General features: G+C 60.1%; 2 protein-coding genes across 2 annotated transcripts; both read left to right on the top strand.

Moving 5' to 3' along the window:
* Positions 1-14,787: 14,787 nt before the first annotated feature.
* On the top strand, positions 14,788-15,961 carry LOC138848078 (leukocyte immunoglobulin-like receptor subfamily A member 6). Its single transcript, XM_070067707.1, has 3 exons — positions 14,788-15,032; positions 15,397-15,684; positions 15,791-15,961. The coding sequence occupies exons 1-3, from the start codon at positions 14,984-14,986 to the stop codon at positions 15,814-15,816; spliced, it is 363 nt and encodes a 120-aa protein (XP_069923808.1). The 5' UTR covers positions 14,788-14,983; the 3' UTR covers positions 15,817-15,961.
* Positions 15,962-16,560: 599 nt separating this feature from the next.
* LOC127485727 (uncharacterized) lies at positions 16,561-18,823 on the top strand. Its single transcript, XM_051828963.2, has one exon. The coding sequence runs from the start codon at positions 16,687-16,689 to the stop codon at positions 17,644-17,646; it is 960 nt and encodes a 319-aa protein (XP_051684923.2). The 5' UTR covers positions 16,561-16,686; the 3' UTR covers positions 17,647-18,823.
* Positions 18,824-20,073: the final 1,250 nt, after the last annotated feature.

The raw sequence follows: 20,073 nt of genomic DNA, 5'->3' as shown, positions 1-20,073 counted from the left end.
TCCTCTTCATCTCCGTCTCCAGATGTGGGAGACCCCAGCCTGGAACCCACAGACCCCGCCCCTGCTCCCGGTGAGTAGGTTGCTCCTCCACGCTCAGGAGAGCTGGAGCCTTCCTGTGTGTGCCCGTGGTTGCCGTGGGCTTCCCCGCCTGCACAGTGCAGTGCAGGTGCCCCAGGTGTGGTGGTGTTCAGTGCCCACAAGCCGCCAGCAGTGAAACCTGCACCCTCCCTCTCATGCTGGTCCATATGCAGAACGCAGGTGCACTAGGGACATGATGAGAAGTTACCCAGAGGCTGTGTCCCCGGGGCCCGTGACACCCAGGGAATCTTGTCTTTAAGACATGGGCACAGTCTCCAGGAGACCTCACTGTGTGTATGGGAATATTCCAAATCCCAGGACAAGCCCATCTGGAGCACTTGCGGGACCTAGCATTTTGGATAAGGGAGGGGCAACCTATACAGCAGTGTCCATCAACCAGAAAAACCTCCTGGTTTCTGGGTACAAGTGTCCTGGATGGAGTGGATGGAACGTCCATGGGTGGATGTCGGGAGAGAGAAATGTGTTATATGAGGGCAGTTCAGAGAGCTCATGGAAAGTGCAGGGGTAAAAGGACTGGGCCATCTTCTGCTGCTTTCCCAGGCACATTAGCAGGGAGCTGGAGAGAAGTGGAGCAGCGGGGACTTGAACCAGTGCCCATAAGGGGTGCTGGTGCTATATGCGGAGGCTTTAGCCCATTACACCACAGCGCTGGCCCCATAAACTTCTCTTTTAACTCCGTGTCCTGTGAAGCTTTAGAAGCCCCCTGGCATCGCACACAAGGAGCAGTAGTGACCTGGAAGGGGGACCCTGGAGGGCTAAGCAGAGCCGCGTGGCTGGGCACACACAAGAGACATCTGGTTGAACACTGGCTGACGGAGCCCGTTAGTCGATTGGTTCTCAGAACGAAGAGATTTCCAGAAAGACAGGGGGCGACCCCGCAGTGCCGGAAGTCAGGAAGGGGACCTGGTGACAAGGGACTGGCCAGGAGGCTGGTGGGCAGGGGGCTGGCTCAGGACACCCAGGGGAGTGGCAGGCTTTGGATTTGACGCCTTGTGGAGAAAGACCCGCATGAAGGGGGTGCAGAGCCCCCGTCGGGGTGCGAGGCACGGAGACGCACACGCAATACTGCAAAGTCGGCTTCTGCCTGGGGCCTGGGGCCCCCTGCCCACGTGGTGAGGCCGCTGGGACCCCTGTGAGGCATGGGGTGGAGAGGCTGGGTGGGCGGAGGCCAAAGCCAACCCTCCCTTCCCACAGCAGGCTCTCGGGAACCCCGTCTCAGAACCACAGTGTCCAGAGTCCAGGACAGTGAGTAGCCGGGCTCGCGCTTTGTGGGGGCAGGAGGAAGGTCTGGGAGGTGAGGGGAGAGGAGTGGGTGGGTGCAATGCCTGCACCTCGGCAGCAGCCCCTCTGCCCCAGCCCCAGCCGCCTGGGATCACACCCCGGCAGGGTCTCACTGACAGTGGTATGGTCCCACCAACATGAGTGGGGTCTCAGCTTCCTGGCTGGGGTCCTACTGTTGTCAGTTTGATGTCACTGACCTGGTGGGAAGGGTCTCACCATAGTGGGTGGGGTTTCACTGTCCCAGGTGTGGTCTCACTATCTTGGTGGGGTCTCACTGATAGCATTGGGGTGTCACCGACCTGTGTGGGAGAGGTCTCACTGATGTGGGTGGGGTCTCACTGCCCCAGGGGCGATCTCACTCGTTGAATCCCTAGTGACAGAGAGACTGGCAGACTCAGGGGGTGGGGGTGAGGGTGGGGGCTTGGGGAGGGGGGCTCCTGTGCTGGATGCAGACGCTCTCAGAGTGGGCGGGGGCGGTGGAGCTGTGCTGTGAACGCCTAATGTCCACTGTTCACCTTGAAGCCCTGAGTGTGGCAAATCTCCTGTTCTGTTTTGCCACAAAACCTGTCTCCAACAGTGACCCCCTAGGGAGCAGAAGTGTCCCTGGTTGAGGACCACTGTCACATTCTGTAACAGGGTTTCTGGAACCTTCCGTGTGGTGTGGTTTTGGCCAGGGCCTTCTGTGCACTGAGGCGTGGGTAGCAGCAGCCCACTAGCATCCCCAAGCACCACCCGGTGTCCCACAGGTGGCAAAGACCACCCCTGCTGAGCCCACGGACCCGAAGCGTCCCGGCCCGTATGCTGTTTTGCTCCAGATTCCAAAGGCTTCTTTCGGTCTTGCAAAGACAAGCCGTGGGCACAGGATCTGGGGAGCACTGGTTTCCTGGTCTGCCCCAGAGCCGCCCCGTGGACAGCCACTGAGTCCACCCTCCCTGTGCCTCCCCGTCACCCGGATATGATCGCTGATGGGGGATTTTAATTAACCTCCGGTGCTCACAGGGTCAGATGCTTCCGGTTCCCACTGCCAGGCCTTTGCGTGCAGGGAGCCCTGGCAGCAGGGAGCACACAGGGTCCTCCCTGAGAGGACCCTCCCTCTGGCCAAGGCCATTCTCTCTGAGCACGACCACGGGGCTGATCCCACCCAGAATGAAGGGCAAAGGCCCAGCTGGAGGCGGCGGGTTCCGGCCCCGCCACACGGAGCGGCAGCAGCAGGTGGCTCTGCAGTGGCCCTCACACTGTGTCTGCAGGCACGCGGTGGGCGTGGACACCAGACGATAAACTGTGAGCCGTGCGGCCCAGCCTTAGCCTCCATGACTGGCACCTGAGTGCCTCCGGCAGCACGAGGCTGAGCGAGGGCAGCCCCTCCTCCCAAATCACTGGGGTGGGGTGGGCAGGTCTCCACGGGGGGCCCAAGGGATGCTGACAGGTGGCAGACCTGCTCTGTGGGTCAGCACTGTGCAGGGTAGGTTCTATGGGATATAAGTTATATTTAATGAAGCGCCTTAGAAAATATTAGAAGGGAAAGAACATTGCATAGAGCTGCTGGCAGCCTCCTCTCTAACGAGCGCTTACAAAGGGCAGTTCTGCTCCAAGACCCAGAAAATCCTTCCAGAAACCCCAGAGCGAACATGGACGCCCAGAAACACCCAACACCAACCACGCTCAACTTAGAAGACAAACTTCCTTCGGGTTAGGATTGACTTCCGGCCTGTGCATGGTTGGGCCAAAGGAAGTGGACTTCCCCCGAGCTCTGTGATTGGCTCCCAGGATGCAGCAGGGGGCAGGACTTCCTGCTCAGGGGCCGAATGAGCTCGTCCCATCTTTAACAGGAGGTGGGCTCAGCCGTTGCTATGAGACCTGCTGACAGCACCTGGCCTGCCCTCAGACAAAGCCTTCCTAGTTCGGGGGTGGGGCTGAGGTACAACCCCACCCCCCAGGCCGCCCGGGGTATTGTGGGTATACCGGCCATGGTGCCAAGGTAGCCAATGGGCACTCGGCTCTCAGTGACTCTGTCTCCCGCACCCTGTGGTTTCTGAGGCGCTGGGAGGAACATTTCGCTCACCGGGTGGCGTCTGCTCTCGGGTCTGGGACAGCTCCAGAGTCCGCGGGGGAGAGGCCGTCTCCTCGTCTCCCACGCGGGAGAGGTTGACGGCGGGGTCTGCAAAGACTGAGGAGCCACGGCACGCTGGGCCCTCCTTGCTCGCGCGTGGACCTCCAGCCCCGACCTCCGAGAGGGGACAGAGGCTGGGGTGGTCACAACGCGCCCACCGCAGGAAGCGCCTGGGAAATCCAGCCCAGGGCTCGGGGGCACTCCAGGCCGTGGACAGGCGCGCACGTGGGTGCTGGAGGGCAGCACCGCCCCAGAAGCCCCCCAAGCTCAGGACCCTCCCGATGGGCAAGCAGGAAGCCAGGAACTAGGCCCGCATCCCGGTCCACAGTGACCCCCATTGGCCTGCCCGCCGAGCTCACCGCCGATTTGCACCTGTATCGCCCTCCTCTCAGGCTGGTGGCCACGCAGGGCTGGGCCCCACCCACTCCCTGGAGGCTGCGTGCTTCTCCGAGCTCAGGGCGCAACAGGAGAGCTGCATCTCAGGTTCGTGGCCGTGTCCTCAGAACCGTCTGCTCTGAGCCTCTCTCATCTACACAGAGTGAGAAGGAGCAGGCTGCCCTGGCCAAGGCCACCGGCACTCCCTCCTCCTGCTCACAGGATCCGGGTCACTTTGCACCTGTGACCTGCATGTTGGGAGGAGGGCGGAGACACGGAGGCAGCCCCTGGGGAGTGAATGACCAGCGTGGACCCACCGTGGGGCGTCCTGTCTAGGCCTTGCTTGTTTGGGGTTAGCCTGCACCCTCCTGGGGAGTGTTCCTGGGCAGTAGCTTTATGAGCCTTGAGTGGTTAAAGAATGTGGGCCTGGAGACGGGGTCGTGGCCCATGTTAAAGCCGTCACCTGCGATACCAGCGCCCCATAGTGCAGCACCAGTAGGAGTCTCAGCCTCTCTGCCTGCAGTCCAGCTCCCTGCTATGCAGCTGGGGGAAGCAGCAGAGGATGGCCCAAGTGCTGGGGCTCCTGCACCCACAAAGGAGACCCGGATGAAGCTTCTGGCTCCTGGCTTCAGGTCAGTTAGATCAGAAGTGGAGCAGCCAGGACCCCTCCCCGAGCTCTGGCACAGGATGCTGGTGTTGTGGGCGGCAGCTTCACCTGCTGCATCCAGCGCCAGCCCCTTGATCTCAGCGCCCAGAATGGGACTGGGGAGTCCGAGCGTGGTCCCACTTAAATTCTTGCAGGAAGCTGCAAGCTCTTTCCCGAAGCAGCTGTGCCATCCCAGGTCCCCTCAGCAGCACCCGAGGCTTCCCTCTCCTCCGCACCCATGCCGGCACACATGCCCTTACACGCAGTAGTGGCAGGGTTGGATTCAGTGGCTCCCCTGGTGCTGGCATCCTCGCCCTCCCTGCGGCTGCTTGATTCTGCGTGACAGATGCCCATCCAGTCCCTCTCCCCTCTGTAGCAGGGTCTGTTCTCTGCGTGAGAGATGCCCATCCAGTCCCTCTCCCCTCTGTAGCAGGGTCTGTTCTCTGTGTGAGAGATGCCCATCCAGTCCCTCTCCCCTCTGTAGCAGGAGCTGTTCTCTGCTTGAGAGATGCCCATCCAGTCCCTCTCCCCTCTGTAGCAAGAGCTGTTCTCTGCGTGCAGCAGATGAAACACTGTCTGGCAGACACAGGGTGATCTTAGGGACGCGGGCCATCACAGGAAGAGTGAACACCGCATGGTTCTGAGAACTGACAATGAAACAAAAAATGACCTACATGAAGGATCTCTGTGGGTGAGATCCTGGCGGAAAGAAGGGGCCATCAAAGAGGATGCGCCATTGTCTGAAGAGAGGAGAGAACTCCCACTTTGCTCATGGCCCTGTTTAAAAACAGTTTTTCTTTAAAAAAAAAAAAAGATTATTTATTTGAAAGTCAGAGTTCCACGGATATAGAAGGAGAGGCAGAGAGAGAGAGAGGGGTCTTCCATCCACTGGTTCACTTCCCAATTGGCTGCAACGGCTGGAGCTGCACTGATCCGAAGCCAAGAGCCAGGAGCTTCTTCCGGGTCTCCCTTGCAGGTGCAGGGCCCAAGGACTTGGGCCATCTTCTACTGCTTTCCCAGGCCATGGCAGAGAGCTGCATCAGAAGTGGAGTAGCCGGGACTCGAACTGATGCCTATATGGAATGCCGGCACTGCAGGCAGCGGCCTAACCCACTATGCCACAGCGCCGGCCTCCAAAAGGCTCTCATAGCCAAGGCAGCTCATGTCAACAGCCCCGGATGATCACTGACGTCATACATAAGAGTGTTAATTGTTAAATCAACAACAGGAATCTCTGTGCACTGACTCCCCATGCAGGACCTCTGATCTTCATGAGTTGTATTATAAGAATTAACTGTAAAACTAGTTCTCCACACTGTGTGTGTGTGTGTGTGTGCAAATTGTTGAAATATTTACTTAGGATAGAGTTGGTCTTAGTATAAAATTGATTGAAGGGGCCAGCGCTGTGGCACAGCAGTTTAACACCCTGGCCTGAAGTGCCAGCATCCCATAACCACTGCAGCCCTCTGTGGAGTGGACCAGTGGATGCATGATCACATCCCCAGCCCCCACCCCGGTAACTCTGCCTTTCAAATATAGAGATAAATAAATCTTTAGCAAATAAATAAAAGGAACCGAATTCATGGGAATAGGAAGTTGTAGTAAATCCATCCATGTGTCTGGTAATAGTGGGGATCGGCTCTAGGAACCCTGTGCCGGGTGAGTCTGGTCATGGGAACATCAAGGAGTCCCAGCACACACCTGCAGAATGGCACCTACTTCACTCTGGGCTCTGAACTCCGCCGTTCACTCCTGGGCTGGGAACGGCAGAGCTCGCTGCTGTATTCCTATGAGAATATCCACCGGGGGCCGGGCGTCCTCCTGCAGTAGTGCAGACCTGCGTATCTAGGACTCTGCACGCAGAAGCCGTGCAGCAACAGTACGATGAGGTCGGCAGCGGTCAGCTTCATTAGAATGTTGGGGGCGCTGGCGTACAGGCGACTGTGGCTGACCAAAACGTGCCCTGACACCTGACGATGCCATGACTTGGGAATCCAACATTCTCCCTCAGTCTAAACACCAGGCTGCAAAGCTTCATGGGAATTCCTCCCACACATGTACGCAGGTAGGAAACACACATACACATGCATGCCCACACACTCCCAAATTTACATACACTATTCCCAAGGATAGGAAAAAGGAACGTTTTATCAGGCAAAGAGAAAGTGCTATCAAAACCGGAGACGGAAAGAGTCATATGGGGAAATCCTGGGATGGATCCTCCCATAAACTTTGACTCCCAAGAAAATGCTCACAAAGAATACTCGTTCCTATTCGGAGAGGGGAATGCAGGCCTCATGAGTACACCGGTTGGTTGGTGGTGGTGAAGGCAGGCACCGGTCGCTTGATACTAAAGAATCGATGGTGTTCAGTACATTACCAGAAGTCACAGCTCATCAGACACAGACAGAGCTGTTTTGTCTGAGAGATTCTGCATCCACCTGTCAGTGATCACATCTTCTCTCCGGAACGTCAATGCAAGTCCTTTGCCCACTGCCCCCATGCGCAGCCTGTTTCTTGGCATGACTTGCTGAATTCCTTCTGTATTTTGAGGTGAACCCTTAACAGCTGTGTCACCTGCGAATATTTTATTCACACTCTGGGTCTCCCTCTTCTTCTCCTGACTGTTCCTTTGCTGTGAAGCAGGTTTTAATTGAAATTATTCCAATTTTTAAATCTATCATTTATTTATATGAAGGCAGAGAGAGAGAGGAAGGAATCCTACTTCTGTGACTCAGCCCCCCAAAAGGCTGCAACAGCGCATGCTCAGCCAGAGGCCTGGCGCTCCATGCTGCTTCCCTCGCGGGTGCCAGGGCCCGAGTCTATGCTGTCTCCTGCTCCCTTCCTAGGCCCATCAGCCGGACGCTGGGTCTGAAGCGAGGCAGACAGGCCGGAAGCAAGCACTCTGACTGGGATGCCAGCATCGCCAGCAGCTGCCCCGCATTGACCTCCTCCACCCGTGGGATTTTGCTTCTGTTGTCTGTGCTTCTGTGGCCACAGCCAACCAATCACTGCCCAGACGCCGTCACGGGGTTCCCCTCTGTTTTCGAAAAGGAGTTTCATTATCTCAGGTTTCACGTAGTTCCCTTTCACATAATTTAAAATGATTGTGGTAAGACCTAAAGATATTTAAGTGACACAAACATTACTTATACGTATGGGGAGTCCTGTCATGTTTTGACCCACGTCTGTATGCGGACCAGAGGGAGCGTATCTAAGTCCTCAAACATGTATTCATCCTTGGTGGCTAACAATAAAAATGCCATGACTTTTGCACACACGGTGAGACAGGGCTGTCATTCTGTCTTCTGCAGATGGAAACAGTTTTCAAAGCACACCGCAGGTCCTCTCTTTCCCCAGTGTGCGTTCTCGATGCCCTTGTAGAAACCAGTAGACTGTAACAGTGATCGTCCGTCTGCGTTCTCTCTGCTGTCCCAGTGTCCCCGTGTGTTCGTATCTGCTGCCATGCTGTGTGGACACCGCAGCTGTGTCGTGTGTCTTGAATCAGACTGTGAGACACCTCGGCTTGGGGCTTTAGTCTCAGGGTGGTTTCAATATTTGGGGCTTTTGTGGTTCCATGTAAATCATGAGTTTTGTTTTACTCAGGCTGCTGGAGGTCTGGGCTCTGCTAAGTGGAGCTGTGTGGATCTCCCTTGGAGCGCTGACGGGAGTTCGTGTGTTGACTGCGATCCTGTGACCTGACGGTGACCAGTGAGGGCAGTTTCTGGTTCAGACGTTGGGTTGTCTTTAGGTAGGATGACGTCATCAGCAAAGAGAGGTAGTCTTAGGTAAGATGGCGTCATCAGGAAAGAGCCGACATGGCTTCTTCCTTCCCAATTCGGACGCTTCTGAGGCTTCTCCTCACCCACCTGCTCTGGCGAGGACTTGCAGGGCCGCGCAAAGCAGCAGTCAGGGTTCACGTTTCCTACAAGGTCCGCACTCTTCCTCTACGGAGCAGCGGCAAAGCAGTGCGCACTCCCCTCAGTGACGTGTGAGCGCAGCCTCTCGGTGTGCGCCTGCGCAGTCACGTGTCGTCGTGTGTCTGAGTAGCATGTCATCAGACGCATGCGCAGTCCTGTCGTGTGCGCCTGTACAGTCACGTGTTGGGCTGTGTCCCCCGAGGCCAGTGGCGGTGTGCGCCTGCGCAATCCCTTGTCGACGTGCACATGCGCAGTCCAGAGTCGGTGTGCGTCTGCGCGAGGCCGCCTCAGGTGAGTCCGTGTCCGCCCACACGGGGAAGCTGAGGCTCAGGGCAGAGGGGTGTGTGAGAGGATGCAGTGAGGGCGCCTCCCCCGGGAGTCAGGGCAGGCCCGGGAGGGGGCGGCGCAGGTCCTGGGAGGCCTCAGGGCCCCGCAGCGGGGTGGTCGGGTCAGGGGAAGCTGTGGCTGAGGGGCGTGGGAGCGGCGTCCGCGGCGGAGGGGGCGTCCGGGCCTCCCCCGCCCTGGGTCGGGCCCCGGGACCTCCGGGCCGGGCGGGAGCGGGGCTGTGCCCACCTGCGTCCTCCGGAAGTGGCCGGGCTGCGACCCCACAGGAGGGGCTGAGGGCGGGGACGACCCCACCCCGGGGCGCATCAGCCCACCTGAGGGGCGGCTCCGGGAGGCCCGTGTCCTTGGTGCTGGGTCCTGGCCCTGGGAGAGGAGGGCGGAGCCGGCTGATAGGGCGCCTGGTGGTCCTGCTCTGCCTGGGGGAGCCTGAAAGACGGGGAAGGGAGACACTGCTCTGGGAGGGACCTCGACCTCGCCCCCGCCCCCGCCCCAGCCCACAGCCAGGCCCTGCTCGCTGGAGACCCCAGGCTCAGGAGCCCCGGGGAGAAGAGGACGGGCACAGGGGCAGGGGCAACCCTCTCACGGGGAGCTCTCCTCCAGGGCTGTGCGGGCCCAGGACCCGAGTGCAGGCAAGTGAGCGTGCCCCCACTGTGCCGGTCCCCTCCCCTGCCATGGGACAAGGGCCACCCCGGGCAGCTGGGGTGGGGACAGCAGCCCTGTCTGGTGAGGAGGGCGTCTGGGAGGGTCCTGGCCTGCGAGGGGACGTGGTCCTGGGACCCAGCCTCTGGTTGCCTTCCAGGGACCCTCCCCAGACCCAGCGTCCAGGCTGAGCCAGGCTCTGTGATCGCCCTGGGCAGGCCTGGGGCCCTGTGGTGTTGGGGTCCCTGGAGGCCCAGGAGTGCCGTCTGTATAGAGAGGGAATCCCAGAGCCCTGGGACAGAGTGATGCCCCTGGAGCCCGGAAACAAGGCCACGTTCCCCACCCTCTCATGGCTGAGGTGTACGCGGGGCGCTATCGCTGTGTCTGCCTCAGCGCTGCTGGCTGCTCAGAGCCCAGTGCCGCCCTGGAGCTGGGGTGACAGTGAGGAAGCCACACCTGAGCAGGAGCTGGGTAGGTCACGGGGACGCTGAGAGGAGGGTAGATGGGAATTGGGTGCAGGGCCTGGGCTCCTGGGCCAGACACCCAGAGTGAGGGTGGTGGGACTGCAGGGCAGGAGGGAGAAGGGTGTGGGCAGAACCAGCGTGCAGCCCCGCCCCTCTTCACTCCTGACCGAACAGGGCCCTCGGTGGTCCCTGCAGAGGGTTGATGGGGTCACACAGGGACTCGGGGTCTGTCCAGCACCCTGGCCTGCAGCCCTGGGCCAGGCTCCCACAGAGGCCGCAGTAGATGCAGCACTGGCTAGGCCCCACCCAGGAAGGGCCTCACTCACACCCCTGAGGCTCAGTGGGTCTTTAGACCAGGTCAGAGACTGCTCGGGCGCAGCGGGCACAGGCCATGGTGCAGTATGGGCCCTGGACCGGCTGCTGTGGGGAGAAGCTCGCCAGGCTGTGGGTGCTGCATGGCCTGGCCCCTATGGGGCTCCCCTGGTGACCCAGCAGCACAGGGCAGCCCGACATGGTGATGTGGAGGCGGCTCATCAGAGGGCCACGCTGAGCTGCGTCGTGAGACATGGGGGCCTGGAAGTACAGAGTCCGGGGCAGGGCTGGGGTCTCTTCATCCTCACGTCCTGTCCCTGTTCTCAGGAGGACCGGAGCCCAGCATCCCCTCGCACCCCCAGCCAGGCTCCCCCACTGGTGAGTGAGCTAAAGGCCTGACTCAGGGCTCAGGCAGCTGTGGGGAGGTGGGGTCCCGGGTGACTGAGGCTGGCCGGCCTCGGACACCCCTCCATGCACGCCCCAGCCCCAGCACCCAGGACCACACCCTGGAGAACCTCATCCACATGGGCGTGGCGGGCTTGGTCCTGCTGGGCCTCGGGCTTCTGCTGGCGGAGGCTTGGTACAGCCAGAGAAGGACCCGAGCCGCAGGCCAGCGATGACCTGGAGAGAGGACAGCGCTGGGTCAGAGAGTCTGTGCCCCGGGGGAGGGGGGAGGCTGGGCATGCAAGGTGAGAAGCCCCGGGAAGCGGGCGGAGCTCACCTGGGGTTGCAGGAATCCTGCTCATGGGCAAGGACCCGGGTGGGCCGTTGTCTGTGCTGCTTTCCTGGGCTCCCACAAGCATTCTGGGAAGGGGTCCCGGCCTCCCGCAGCCCTGCCCACTGCCCTGCAGGCTCCCGTGCGGTTCTGTGCTGTTCCTCTCCAGGGACCACACACAGCTCAGTGGCCTTGAGTGTCCACAGGAGCCCATCTAGAGGGTGGTGACGCCAGGATTCACTCCCCTTGACCTTTAGCAATTGTGCCAGGACATGGGCGGGACACCAGTCACTCAAGATGGATTCAAAATTGCACTCACAAGAGGAAGCGATGACACGTGGGCTATGATGCGGGAGGTCACAGTTAATGGATCCGGGCCAGCACTGTGGCGTTATGCATAAAAGCTGCCGATTGAGGTGCCGGCATCCCCTGTGGGTACCAGTTCGAGTCGTGGCTGCTCCACTTCTGATCCAGCTCTCTGCCATGGCCTTGGAAAGCAGCAGAAGATGGCCCAAGTGCTTAGGCCCCTGCATCCATCTGGGGGACTCAGAAGAAGCACCTGGCTCCTGGCTGGGGATCAGCCAAGCTCTGGCTGTGAGGGCCCATTGGGACTGAACCAGCAGATGGATACCTCTCTCAATCCTTCTCTCTGTAACTCTGACTTTCAAATAAGTATTTTAAAAAACTTGTGGCTCATCAAACTCTAAGGTAAAATCCAAGATGAACGTGGGACTCCGCCTTCCGAGAGGACCACACAGAAGTGAAAGACTGAAAGTGTGTGCAGGGTTTCTTCAGGCACAGAAAGTTCAAGGTCATCTGGATTTCTCAGTGCTCGCCTAACATCAACCCCACAACATGGTTGGCTCTGGTGGACGGCAGCACCCAGTGTTCTGGAAGAGTGCGGATGCCTGCCCGGCTTCCTCTGATGGCTGATTACTCTGCAAGTCTGCATTTCCCACACAGTTCAGTGAGGCGGGGTTAAGTGTGTGTCTGGATGCTTCTCCCGAGTTTCCAGTTAAGGGGCTGGGGACTCCACCCCACCACAGCATAGCTTAGGGAGTAAAGCCAACACCTGCAGCACCGGCATCTCTATGGCCTCCAGTTTGAATCTCGGCTGCTGCACTTCAGATCCAGCTCCCTGCTAATGTGCCTGGGAAAGCAGTAGAATATGACCCAAATGCTTGGGTCCCTGCACCCACGTGGGAGACCCAGAAGAAGCTCCCGGCTTCTGGCTTCATCCTGAGAGTGAGCCAGCAGGTGGGAAATCTGTCGCTGTCTCTCCTCTCTATGTCTCTCCCTCTCAAATAAATCAGTCTCTGAAAAGTTTTTTTAAACATTCCTAGAAGGAAATACCTGGGTAAATGTGACCTCAGACTTCATCACAGCATCTTAGCTGTTGGCAAAAGTACAAGGAACAAACAAGAAAGTGGCTGAATTGATCGACCCCAAAACTTCAGAACTCTGTGCACCATGGACAGCTCTCAAGGAAAAGAAAGACAACGAACACATGTGTCGCTCCCCCACTCATGGAGGAACGACTCCGGAGTCTGTGCTGTTCTCTTTGCCCGGCCCTTCCCGGGTTTGCTGCTGCTCCCCCCCACCCAGCCTCCGCGGAGGGGTGGCACCCCCACCACTTCCCCCGCTTCCGCAGAGGAGCGGCACACCGCCGGCCGGCTCTCTCAGGGGTTCCTCAGATATTCCTCCTGCATGTTGTCTCTCTCCTCCTTTATAGTCCTCTTCCACCAATCCCAACTCTGCTGGCGTTCTCTCCCCACGTGCTGAGCATGCTGCTCTCCTCCAATCAGGGGCAGGATCAGCTCCTGCAGCTTGTTAGTCGAATTGGTGAGGCAGCTGTGTGGAAGTTCTCCACTCCCTCTCAGCACCATATTGTGGGAGATCAGGTGCATAGAGTTGTCTCAGTAGTTTCAGTACTTATTTGTCCATAGTCTCAGTACTTATTTGTCTCCCGGGTGACAGGCCCTGCAATGATACAGGAGACAGGCCCTGCTCCCCACACACATGGTGTAAAGATCTGGAAGCCGCAACAAAAAAGCAAGGGTGCAAGACACACAGCACAAGGGAAGGGAAGTGAAAATAATGCCACAGAGAGGCACCCCCACGCCCACCACACTGGTCACTTCTGGAAGACAAAGCAGGCAGAGTGTGGTCAGGGTGTGGGGAAATCGCAGCCCTGAGACGCGGCTGGAATGTGCAGGGTTCGGCCACTGCGGCAAGAGGCTCGTAGTTCCTCAAAGCAGCAGACCCAGCCTCGGCACAGCACAGAACAACCCACCCCCTGCACGGAGTCAGGCGCTCCCATTGACCCACATCCTGGCAAGGGTCAGGGACAGGCGCAGCGCTTACCAGTGTGCTGAGTGCAGGCTCCATGGAGCGTTACCACCTGAGGGCCAGGGGGAAGCTCTGACAATCCATCCAGGGACTGTGCACACAATCCAAACATGGCAGGGCGGGTACAAGAGCCATATGTGCACCGGGGATGGGGGCTCGGGGAGGTGGGTCCCTGGCTCTGTGGGAACTCTGCTGAGCCCCAGGAAGCTGTGAAGTGAGGATGCATGTGGCAGGGGGTGCAGCCACACACAAAGGCCCCACATAGCACCCTTCCCAGAAACACCCAGGGCTGGGAGCCCACAGAGCCCTGGGGCTGGGCGGGGCTGGCGGGGCTGGCCTCTGCATGGTATGGAGCTTCCTCCTGGGGTGAGGCCGGAGGTGGTCCTAGCATTTCTGGGACTTTACCGTGAACCGCACTGCATGCACGCTTTGCCAGCTCCTGTTTCTGGGAGGGGGACTTCCTCTCTACCTGATGCAGGCTAAGGAAAGGACAGATGCCTGCGGGTGCCTTTGCACCCGAGGCTGTGACGAGCCGCCATAGTTCTCTCCTGGGTCCCCACCCCAGAGCAGGCAGCTGAGAGCCTGCCCTCTGCCCTCCACCCCCAAACATGGCTGAGGATGGCGTCTTCCATTCTGTCTGGAACGGGGGACCACTTCTGATTCACCTCTGGGGACGGCGGGCGCTCCTAGGACTTCTGAGGAGCGGTGCCTACCAGAACGGTGCTGTCCCCACGTCTGAATCTGGAAGGGACACTGCAGGATCCTGAGACCGGAGTGCTGTGGCCACGGCCACCCAGACAGGGGAGGTCTTGGGCATCCCCCCACCACAGAGATGCTGGGGGCGACATCACCTGTTCAGGTCGCTCAGGAAGCGGCACCCCCATGTCATCCAGGAGCACAGAGCCCAGGTGCTCAGATCAGGGGAGGAGAGGCCACGGGGGGCTCAGGACACAGGGGCAAGGGACCCCAGCCCCACGTGGAGTGTGGTTCCACACGAGCCCAGTCTCCCTCTCCAAATGAGAAACCTGGCACAGGGTGTGTGGCTAGGGACCCTGGCTGGCCTGGGCCAGGACACCCCCATAATCTCTGTTGCTGGGGGAGCTCGGGTTCTCTGCCCCAGTGGCCACCCTCCTGAAGCCCCTCACTGGGCCCCGGGCTGGCCGCCCCCAGCAGGACCCCACCCCAAGGCCCCTGTCCCCTTTGCGGTTCCTCCTGCACCTGACACAGCCACAGTGGGGCTGCAGCTCAGCCACAGCTCTGCAGCGTCTGCCTTCTTCATTCACTCCCATCAGCATCGAGAGGCCTGGAAGATTCCATCACCTCCCCACAGGATCCAGCGTCCTCCCATCCCCCCACCACCCCAGCACCCATATGTGCACTCAACAGCTCAGGAAGGGGAAGTCCCTGCCTCAGGCCGCCCGGGAGAACCAGAACCGTAACTGGGCAGCTCCTGGGCACCGCCCATGAGGGGCCACCCTGGGTGGGGCTGGAGTGGGGGAGGGAGGCCGGGCAGGCACAGCACAGGGGGCAGCGGAGGCGGAGGCCTGGCCCTAGCTGTCCCCAGAGCCAGCTGTGTCCTGGGCCCGTCCTCAGGGACAGCGGGGGAGGTCAGGGAGGGGCTGCTCCCTTCCTGTGAGGCCCCAGATGAGGAACCCGTGACGTCTCCCCGCTCATCTCCAGCCGGACTCTGGGCCTGTGGCCCTCACAGCTGCTCTGCTCCACGGGACCATGGGTGGCGGGGCTCAGACCCCAGCCCTCACTGCCCTCCTCTGCCTGGGTGAGCCGGGGACACGGGGAGAATGGGAACCTTCACAGGTGCGGAGGGGAGAGTGCCCTGCCCCAGCTGGGACCCCAGGGCTCAGAGGACCAGGGCAGGCCTGGGGGTCTCTGCAGGGGTGAGGAGTGGGGAGCAGTTCTCACGGGGACCTCTCTTCCAGGGCTGTGCTGGGCACCAGGGGATAAGGCACAGGGGGGTGAGTCCTCCCCTGACCTGGCTCAGCCCCGGGGCCCAGGCAGCTCAGGGTTAAGGAGCCCAGGGTGGCTGGGCTGATGGTGATGGCTGGGAGGGGCTGGGAGTGGAGCTGGGGAATGGGGTGGGGGAGGGGCGGCAACTGCGGTCTGCAGCTCTGATTCCCTTCCAGGGACCCTCCCGAAGCCTTCCTTCTGGGCCGACCCAGGCCCCCTGGTCGCCGTGGGGAGCGCTGTGACCCTCTGGTGCCAGGGGTCTCTGCAGGCTGAGGTGTATCGTGTGTATAAAGAGGGCAGCACTCTGCCCTGGGAAGTGCGGGCTCAGCAGGACTCCAGACACAAGGCTGACTTCCCCATCACCATGTCCATGAGCTCCTACCACACAGGGCAGTACTGGTGTGTGTATCGGACCCCGCTCAGCCCCTACCAGTCCAGTGACCCCCTGACTCTGGTGGTGACAGGTAAGGGGTGTCCCCTGCCTAGAGTGGCTCCAGGTCACAGAAGGAAGCCAAGTGGGTGCATGGGACAGCAGCCACCCACCCTAAATGGCTCTGCTCTCTCCTGCAGGGATGTTCCCGGCACCCTCCCTGTGAGCCCAGCCAAGCCCCGTGGTGGCGTCAGGAGGGAACGTGTCCCTCTCCTGTGGCTCACATAGGGTGGGCACTGCCCATCTGCTGAAGGAGGGCGGAGCCGGCCCCCTGCACAGCCCGGAAGCCAGGTTCTCCCGTGGGGCTGGAGTGTGGCAGGCCACCTTCCTCCTGGGCCCCGTGGACAGCACCCACGGGGGCATCTACAGGTGCTACTGCGCTGACACCAACTACCCCCACGTGTGGTCCCTGCCCAGTGATTCCCTGGAGCTCCAGGTCACAGGTGAAGGGCCCAGTGCCCAGGGAGCCTGGGTGGTTCGGGGATTTGGGAACTCTGACCCTGTGGGGGCAGTGAACAGCTGCAGACCCCTGCCGGCTGTGGGCTCATGGCTGAGCCTGCCCTCCTCGCCCCATCCCCCTCTCAGGGCTGCACAGGGAGCCCTCCCTCTCGGCCCTGCCAGCCTCACTGCTGCTCCCGGGACAGAGCCTGACCCTGCGGTGTCACTGTGAGCCCAGCTGTGACAGATACGCACTGACCAGGCCCGAGGGGGACACGTCCCCCCAGCACCTTGCCGGGCAGCCCAGCCCCGACTTCCTCCTGGGCCCCGTGAGCGGCTCCCTTGGGGGCCGGTACAGGTGCTACGGTCGACGCCAGGGCCCTTACGCCTGGTCGGCCCCCAGCGCCCCCGGACGTGCTGGTTGCAGGTGGGGAGCCCCTGCCCACCACGTCCTATCCCTGGGACACGGACCCCAGGATACCCATGCTGCCCTGAGGGGAGGGAGGGGCTGCTCCCTCCACACGCCATCCTCTCTCCCAGGAATGTACAGGAAACCCTCCCTGCAGGCCCAGCCGGGGCCCTCAGTGCCCTGGGAGCAATGGTAGCCCTGTGGTGTGGCTCCCAGGAGGTGATGGACACCTTTCTCCTGCACAGGGAGGGCTTGGGCACCCCTCCCCAGCATCTGCGTGTCCCAGGCCAGGAAATAGCTGCTCAGTCCACGTTCATGCTGGGTCCTGTGACCTCAGCCCACAGAGGGACCTACAGGTGCTATGGTGCCCACAGCACCGACCCCTACCTGTGGTCATGGCCCAGTGACCCCCTGCAGGTCGAGGTGTCAGGTGAGGACCCCAGCCCTCCCGGTCATCCTGGTCAGTGCAGGGCTGTCCCCAGGAGAGGGCTGGCCTGGGGGAGGGACCTGGGGGTGGTCACCAGGGAGTGGGTAACAGCAGAAGACTCCAAACACAGGGACCAAGTCACCCTCTGTGGCGCTGGGGGCTGGATGCTTCTGCTGGTAGGGGTCCTCCCCCTGAGCCTGAATGGTCAGGCTGAGGCAGAGGGGGTGCTGGGCCCAGCCTGGGAGAGGAGGCAGCAGGCTGAGTGGGGAGCATGGCAGCCCCAGTCCTCACCGCCTGTCCCCACCCCAGGAGGCCCTGAGGGTCAGCCGCTCACAACCATGGAGCCCGCCCCACTGAGCGGAGAGTGGGGGGCTGTCCTAGGAGGAGGGGCTCCGCTGTGCCTGACCTTGAGGTGCGGAGGCCTCTCTCTGCACCTGCTTCTCCACCCACCCAAGGAGGAGCAGCCTGGAGCACCTGGGGAGGGTGCACACACTGGGGAGCTCCTCCTGCCAGCAGCTCCCTGGTCTTTTGGGAGTGCGGGCCTTAGGAGCTGCAGTTTGTGGGCTCCAAACCAGGTGTGGAGCTGGCCGCCTGCTGCCCCAGGCTGTGGGCTCACTGAGGAATGGGGAAGGCCTGGGTGGGGACTCCTTCGGGTCCAGGTCCCTGGGGAGAGGGGAGGGATGGCCGTGTGGGCTGTGAGGTGGTGGCAGCTCAGGGGGTGAATGCAGAGACCCAGCGCATGCCTGGGGCACAGCAGTGCTCAGTGCACGGTGCTGTTTCCCACTCACAAGGGCACCTGGACGCAGGGGCGCCCTCCCTGCCCTGCGCCTCAGGTCAGAACTGGCAGAGCCAGGCCCAGTTCTGCACAAGTTCTGTGCCCTCAGTCGGGGGAGGGGTGGGGACCTGCAGGTGCAATGGCTCCCAAGCCCCGCCCCCTGTGACAACCCTCAGGGAGGTCTGAGCCCCTTATTCTCCTGAAGAGCAGCTCAGTGGAGGAGCAGCAGTGGAGCGTTTGTTCCTGTGGGGACTCCTTCCCCCGACCCTGGTTGGGCTCTGATTTCCTGACAAAGTTCCCATCAGCCCAGAGGGAAGGGAAATCTCACTTCCTGGCTTCCCGATCCCTGGGCAGCCTGGCCTGTTTCAGTATGCGCACGTCTGTAGCTGCGTCCCTGCACAGTGCCCGCTGTGATGTGTGCTGTCTGTGTCCATGTTCACTGTGAGTTGTGTCCCTGAGCTTGTAACTACCGATAGTCACCGAGGTCTACACTGTGACCTGGTTGTTCCAGGTCTTCTCACTCAGGAATAGTGATTGTGGAACACAGTGGAGCACCACCGCTTAGTAAACGTGTGTGTGTGTGTGTGTGTGTGTGTGTGTCCCATGGTGGCTGTGTCAAGATAATGAAGACTTAGTTGACCACAGATAAAGAGGGTGGAGCAGCAGGTGCACAGGCTGAGGTGGGGGGGAGGGGAGGCTGCCCTGGACGTTGCCCCTCTGTGTCTCTGACACTCAGGAGCCCCTGATGGCCCCTGCCAGCCATGGGCCCGGGTCCTCAGTGCTGAGTCCATGGGGAGGGCGGGGTCTCCTCCTCCTCACTATCCCGTCCCTGTTCTCAGGAGGACCGGAGCCCAGCAGCCCCTCGCACCCCCAGTCAGGCTCCCCCACTGGTGAGTGAGCTACAGGCCGGACCCAGGGCTCAGGCAGCTGCGGGGAGGTGGGGTCCTGTGTTACTGGGTCTGGCCAGCCTAGGTGACCCCTCCGTGCACACCCCCAGTCCAAGCGCCCCAGGACCACACCCTGGAGAACCTCATCCGCATGGGCGTGGCGGACTTGGTCCTGCTGGGCATTGGGCTTCTGCTGGCGGAGGCTTGGTACAGCCACAAGAGGACCCGGACTGCAGGCCGGCAGTGACCTGGAGAGAGGACAGCGCTGGGTCACAGAGACCGAGCCCTGGGTGCGGGTTGGGTGGGGGAGCATGAACACAGTGGGGAACCGTCTTCCGGGGTTTGGTTACGGGAGCTGTCTGGGGGCAGCAGGGGCTCTTCCTCTATCCAGCTGTGGACTTCTCTGCCCTGAGGTGGGAGAGCGCCCCCTGCAGACCAAATGTGGATCCGCACCATGTGCGCCTCCTGCTTTGCTCTTTCTTCATGGAGACATTAGCTCTGTACATTCTGGTGAATGCACTTCCCAGTGCGCATGCGTGAGAATCCGAATTTCAGCAAAGAACCAGGAGTTTGCTCCATGTAACAGAATAAACGAGCAAAATCGGATTTCAGGGTGGGCGAGGTCCATCCATCTGGGGAGTGAACTTTCTCTCTCTCTCTCAGACTGTATCTAGCTTTGTAACTTTCAAATAAATAAAATATATGTTTTTAAAAAGTTAATGGTGTACAACATTGGGAATGTACTACAAGTCAGCAAACTATACACTTTAAAGAGCTGGATTTATGTCATGTGAATTTGAGCTCAATAAAGAAGGAAACCTGCTTCCTCGAAATTACCATCCAATCCAACAATTCCTCTCCTGCACATATAACCACAGGGACTGAAGCAGGACCCCAAGCAGGTGTTTGCATCCACGGGTTCAGAGCAGCCTCATTCACATGAGCCCAAAGATGCCAGCAACCGGAAGAAGCACAACAGGTGAGTGCGTCCACAACAGGCGGTGTTTGTAGACACGGCTGATACTCTCCTGTTAGAAAAGAAGGAGGGTCTGGATAATCATGGAGAAACCCTGAAGATATGACAATACAGAAATCAGCCAGTGTCACAGACACCATGGTCAGATTCTGCTCTGAGAGGTGCCCGGGGGTGCAGATTCAGAGGGCAGAACGTGGACTCGGGTGTGGGGAGGGAGAGTGCAGGTGCCTGCTGAGTGGGTCTGGGGTTTCTGTCTCTGCTAATGAAGATGTTTGTGACAGGTGCTGGTGGGTACACGACACAGTGAATGTGAGAGGCAGCTACAGCCGTGAGTTAAATTTCTGTCAGGTCTGTAATCTGTGCTCTGTGAATTTCAGCTCGACAAAGGAGGAAGACACAAACACCAGAAACATATTTGCCACCTATTTTTCCCTTTAAATGAACACGTAATAATTTGGGAGGTGCACCGTGGGATTTGAAGGTGTGCTGATCTCACCAGGGCGTTCCCATC

This window comes from Oryctolagus cuniculus, unplaced genomic scaffold (assembly GCF_964237555.1).
Source record: "Oryctolagus cuniculus unplaced genomic scaffold, mOryCun1.1 SCAFFOLD_135, whole genome shotgun sequence".
NCBI lineage: Eukaryota > Metazoa > Chordata > Mammalia > Lagomorpha > Leporidae > Oryctolagus > Oryctolagus cuniculus.
This window is presented reverse-complemented; position numbering and strand designations above follow the sequence as displayed.

Excerpts from the sequence above, each read along its gene's own strand:
- LOC138848078 (XM_070067707.1), top strand. The coding sequence starts at position 14,984 with ATGGGTGGCGGGGCTCAGACCCCAGCCCTCACTGCCCTCCTCTGCCTG. Across the intron at positions 15,033-15,396 it reads CACTGCCCTCCTCTGCCTGG|GGACCCTCCCGAAGCCTTCC; the intron begins GTGAGCCGGGGA and ends ATTCCCTTCCAG. Across the intron at positions 15,685-15,790 it reads CCTGACTCTGGTGGTGACAG|GGATGTTCCCGGCACCCTCC; the intron begins GTAAGGGGTGTC and ends TCTCTCCTGCAG.
- LOC127485727 (XM_051828963.2), top strand. The coding sequence starts at position 16,687 with ATGGTAGCCCTGTGGTGTGGCTCCCAGGAGGTGATGGACACCTTTCTC.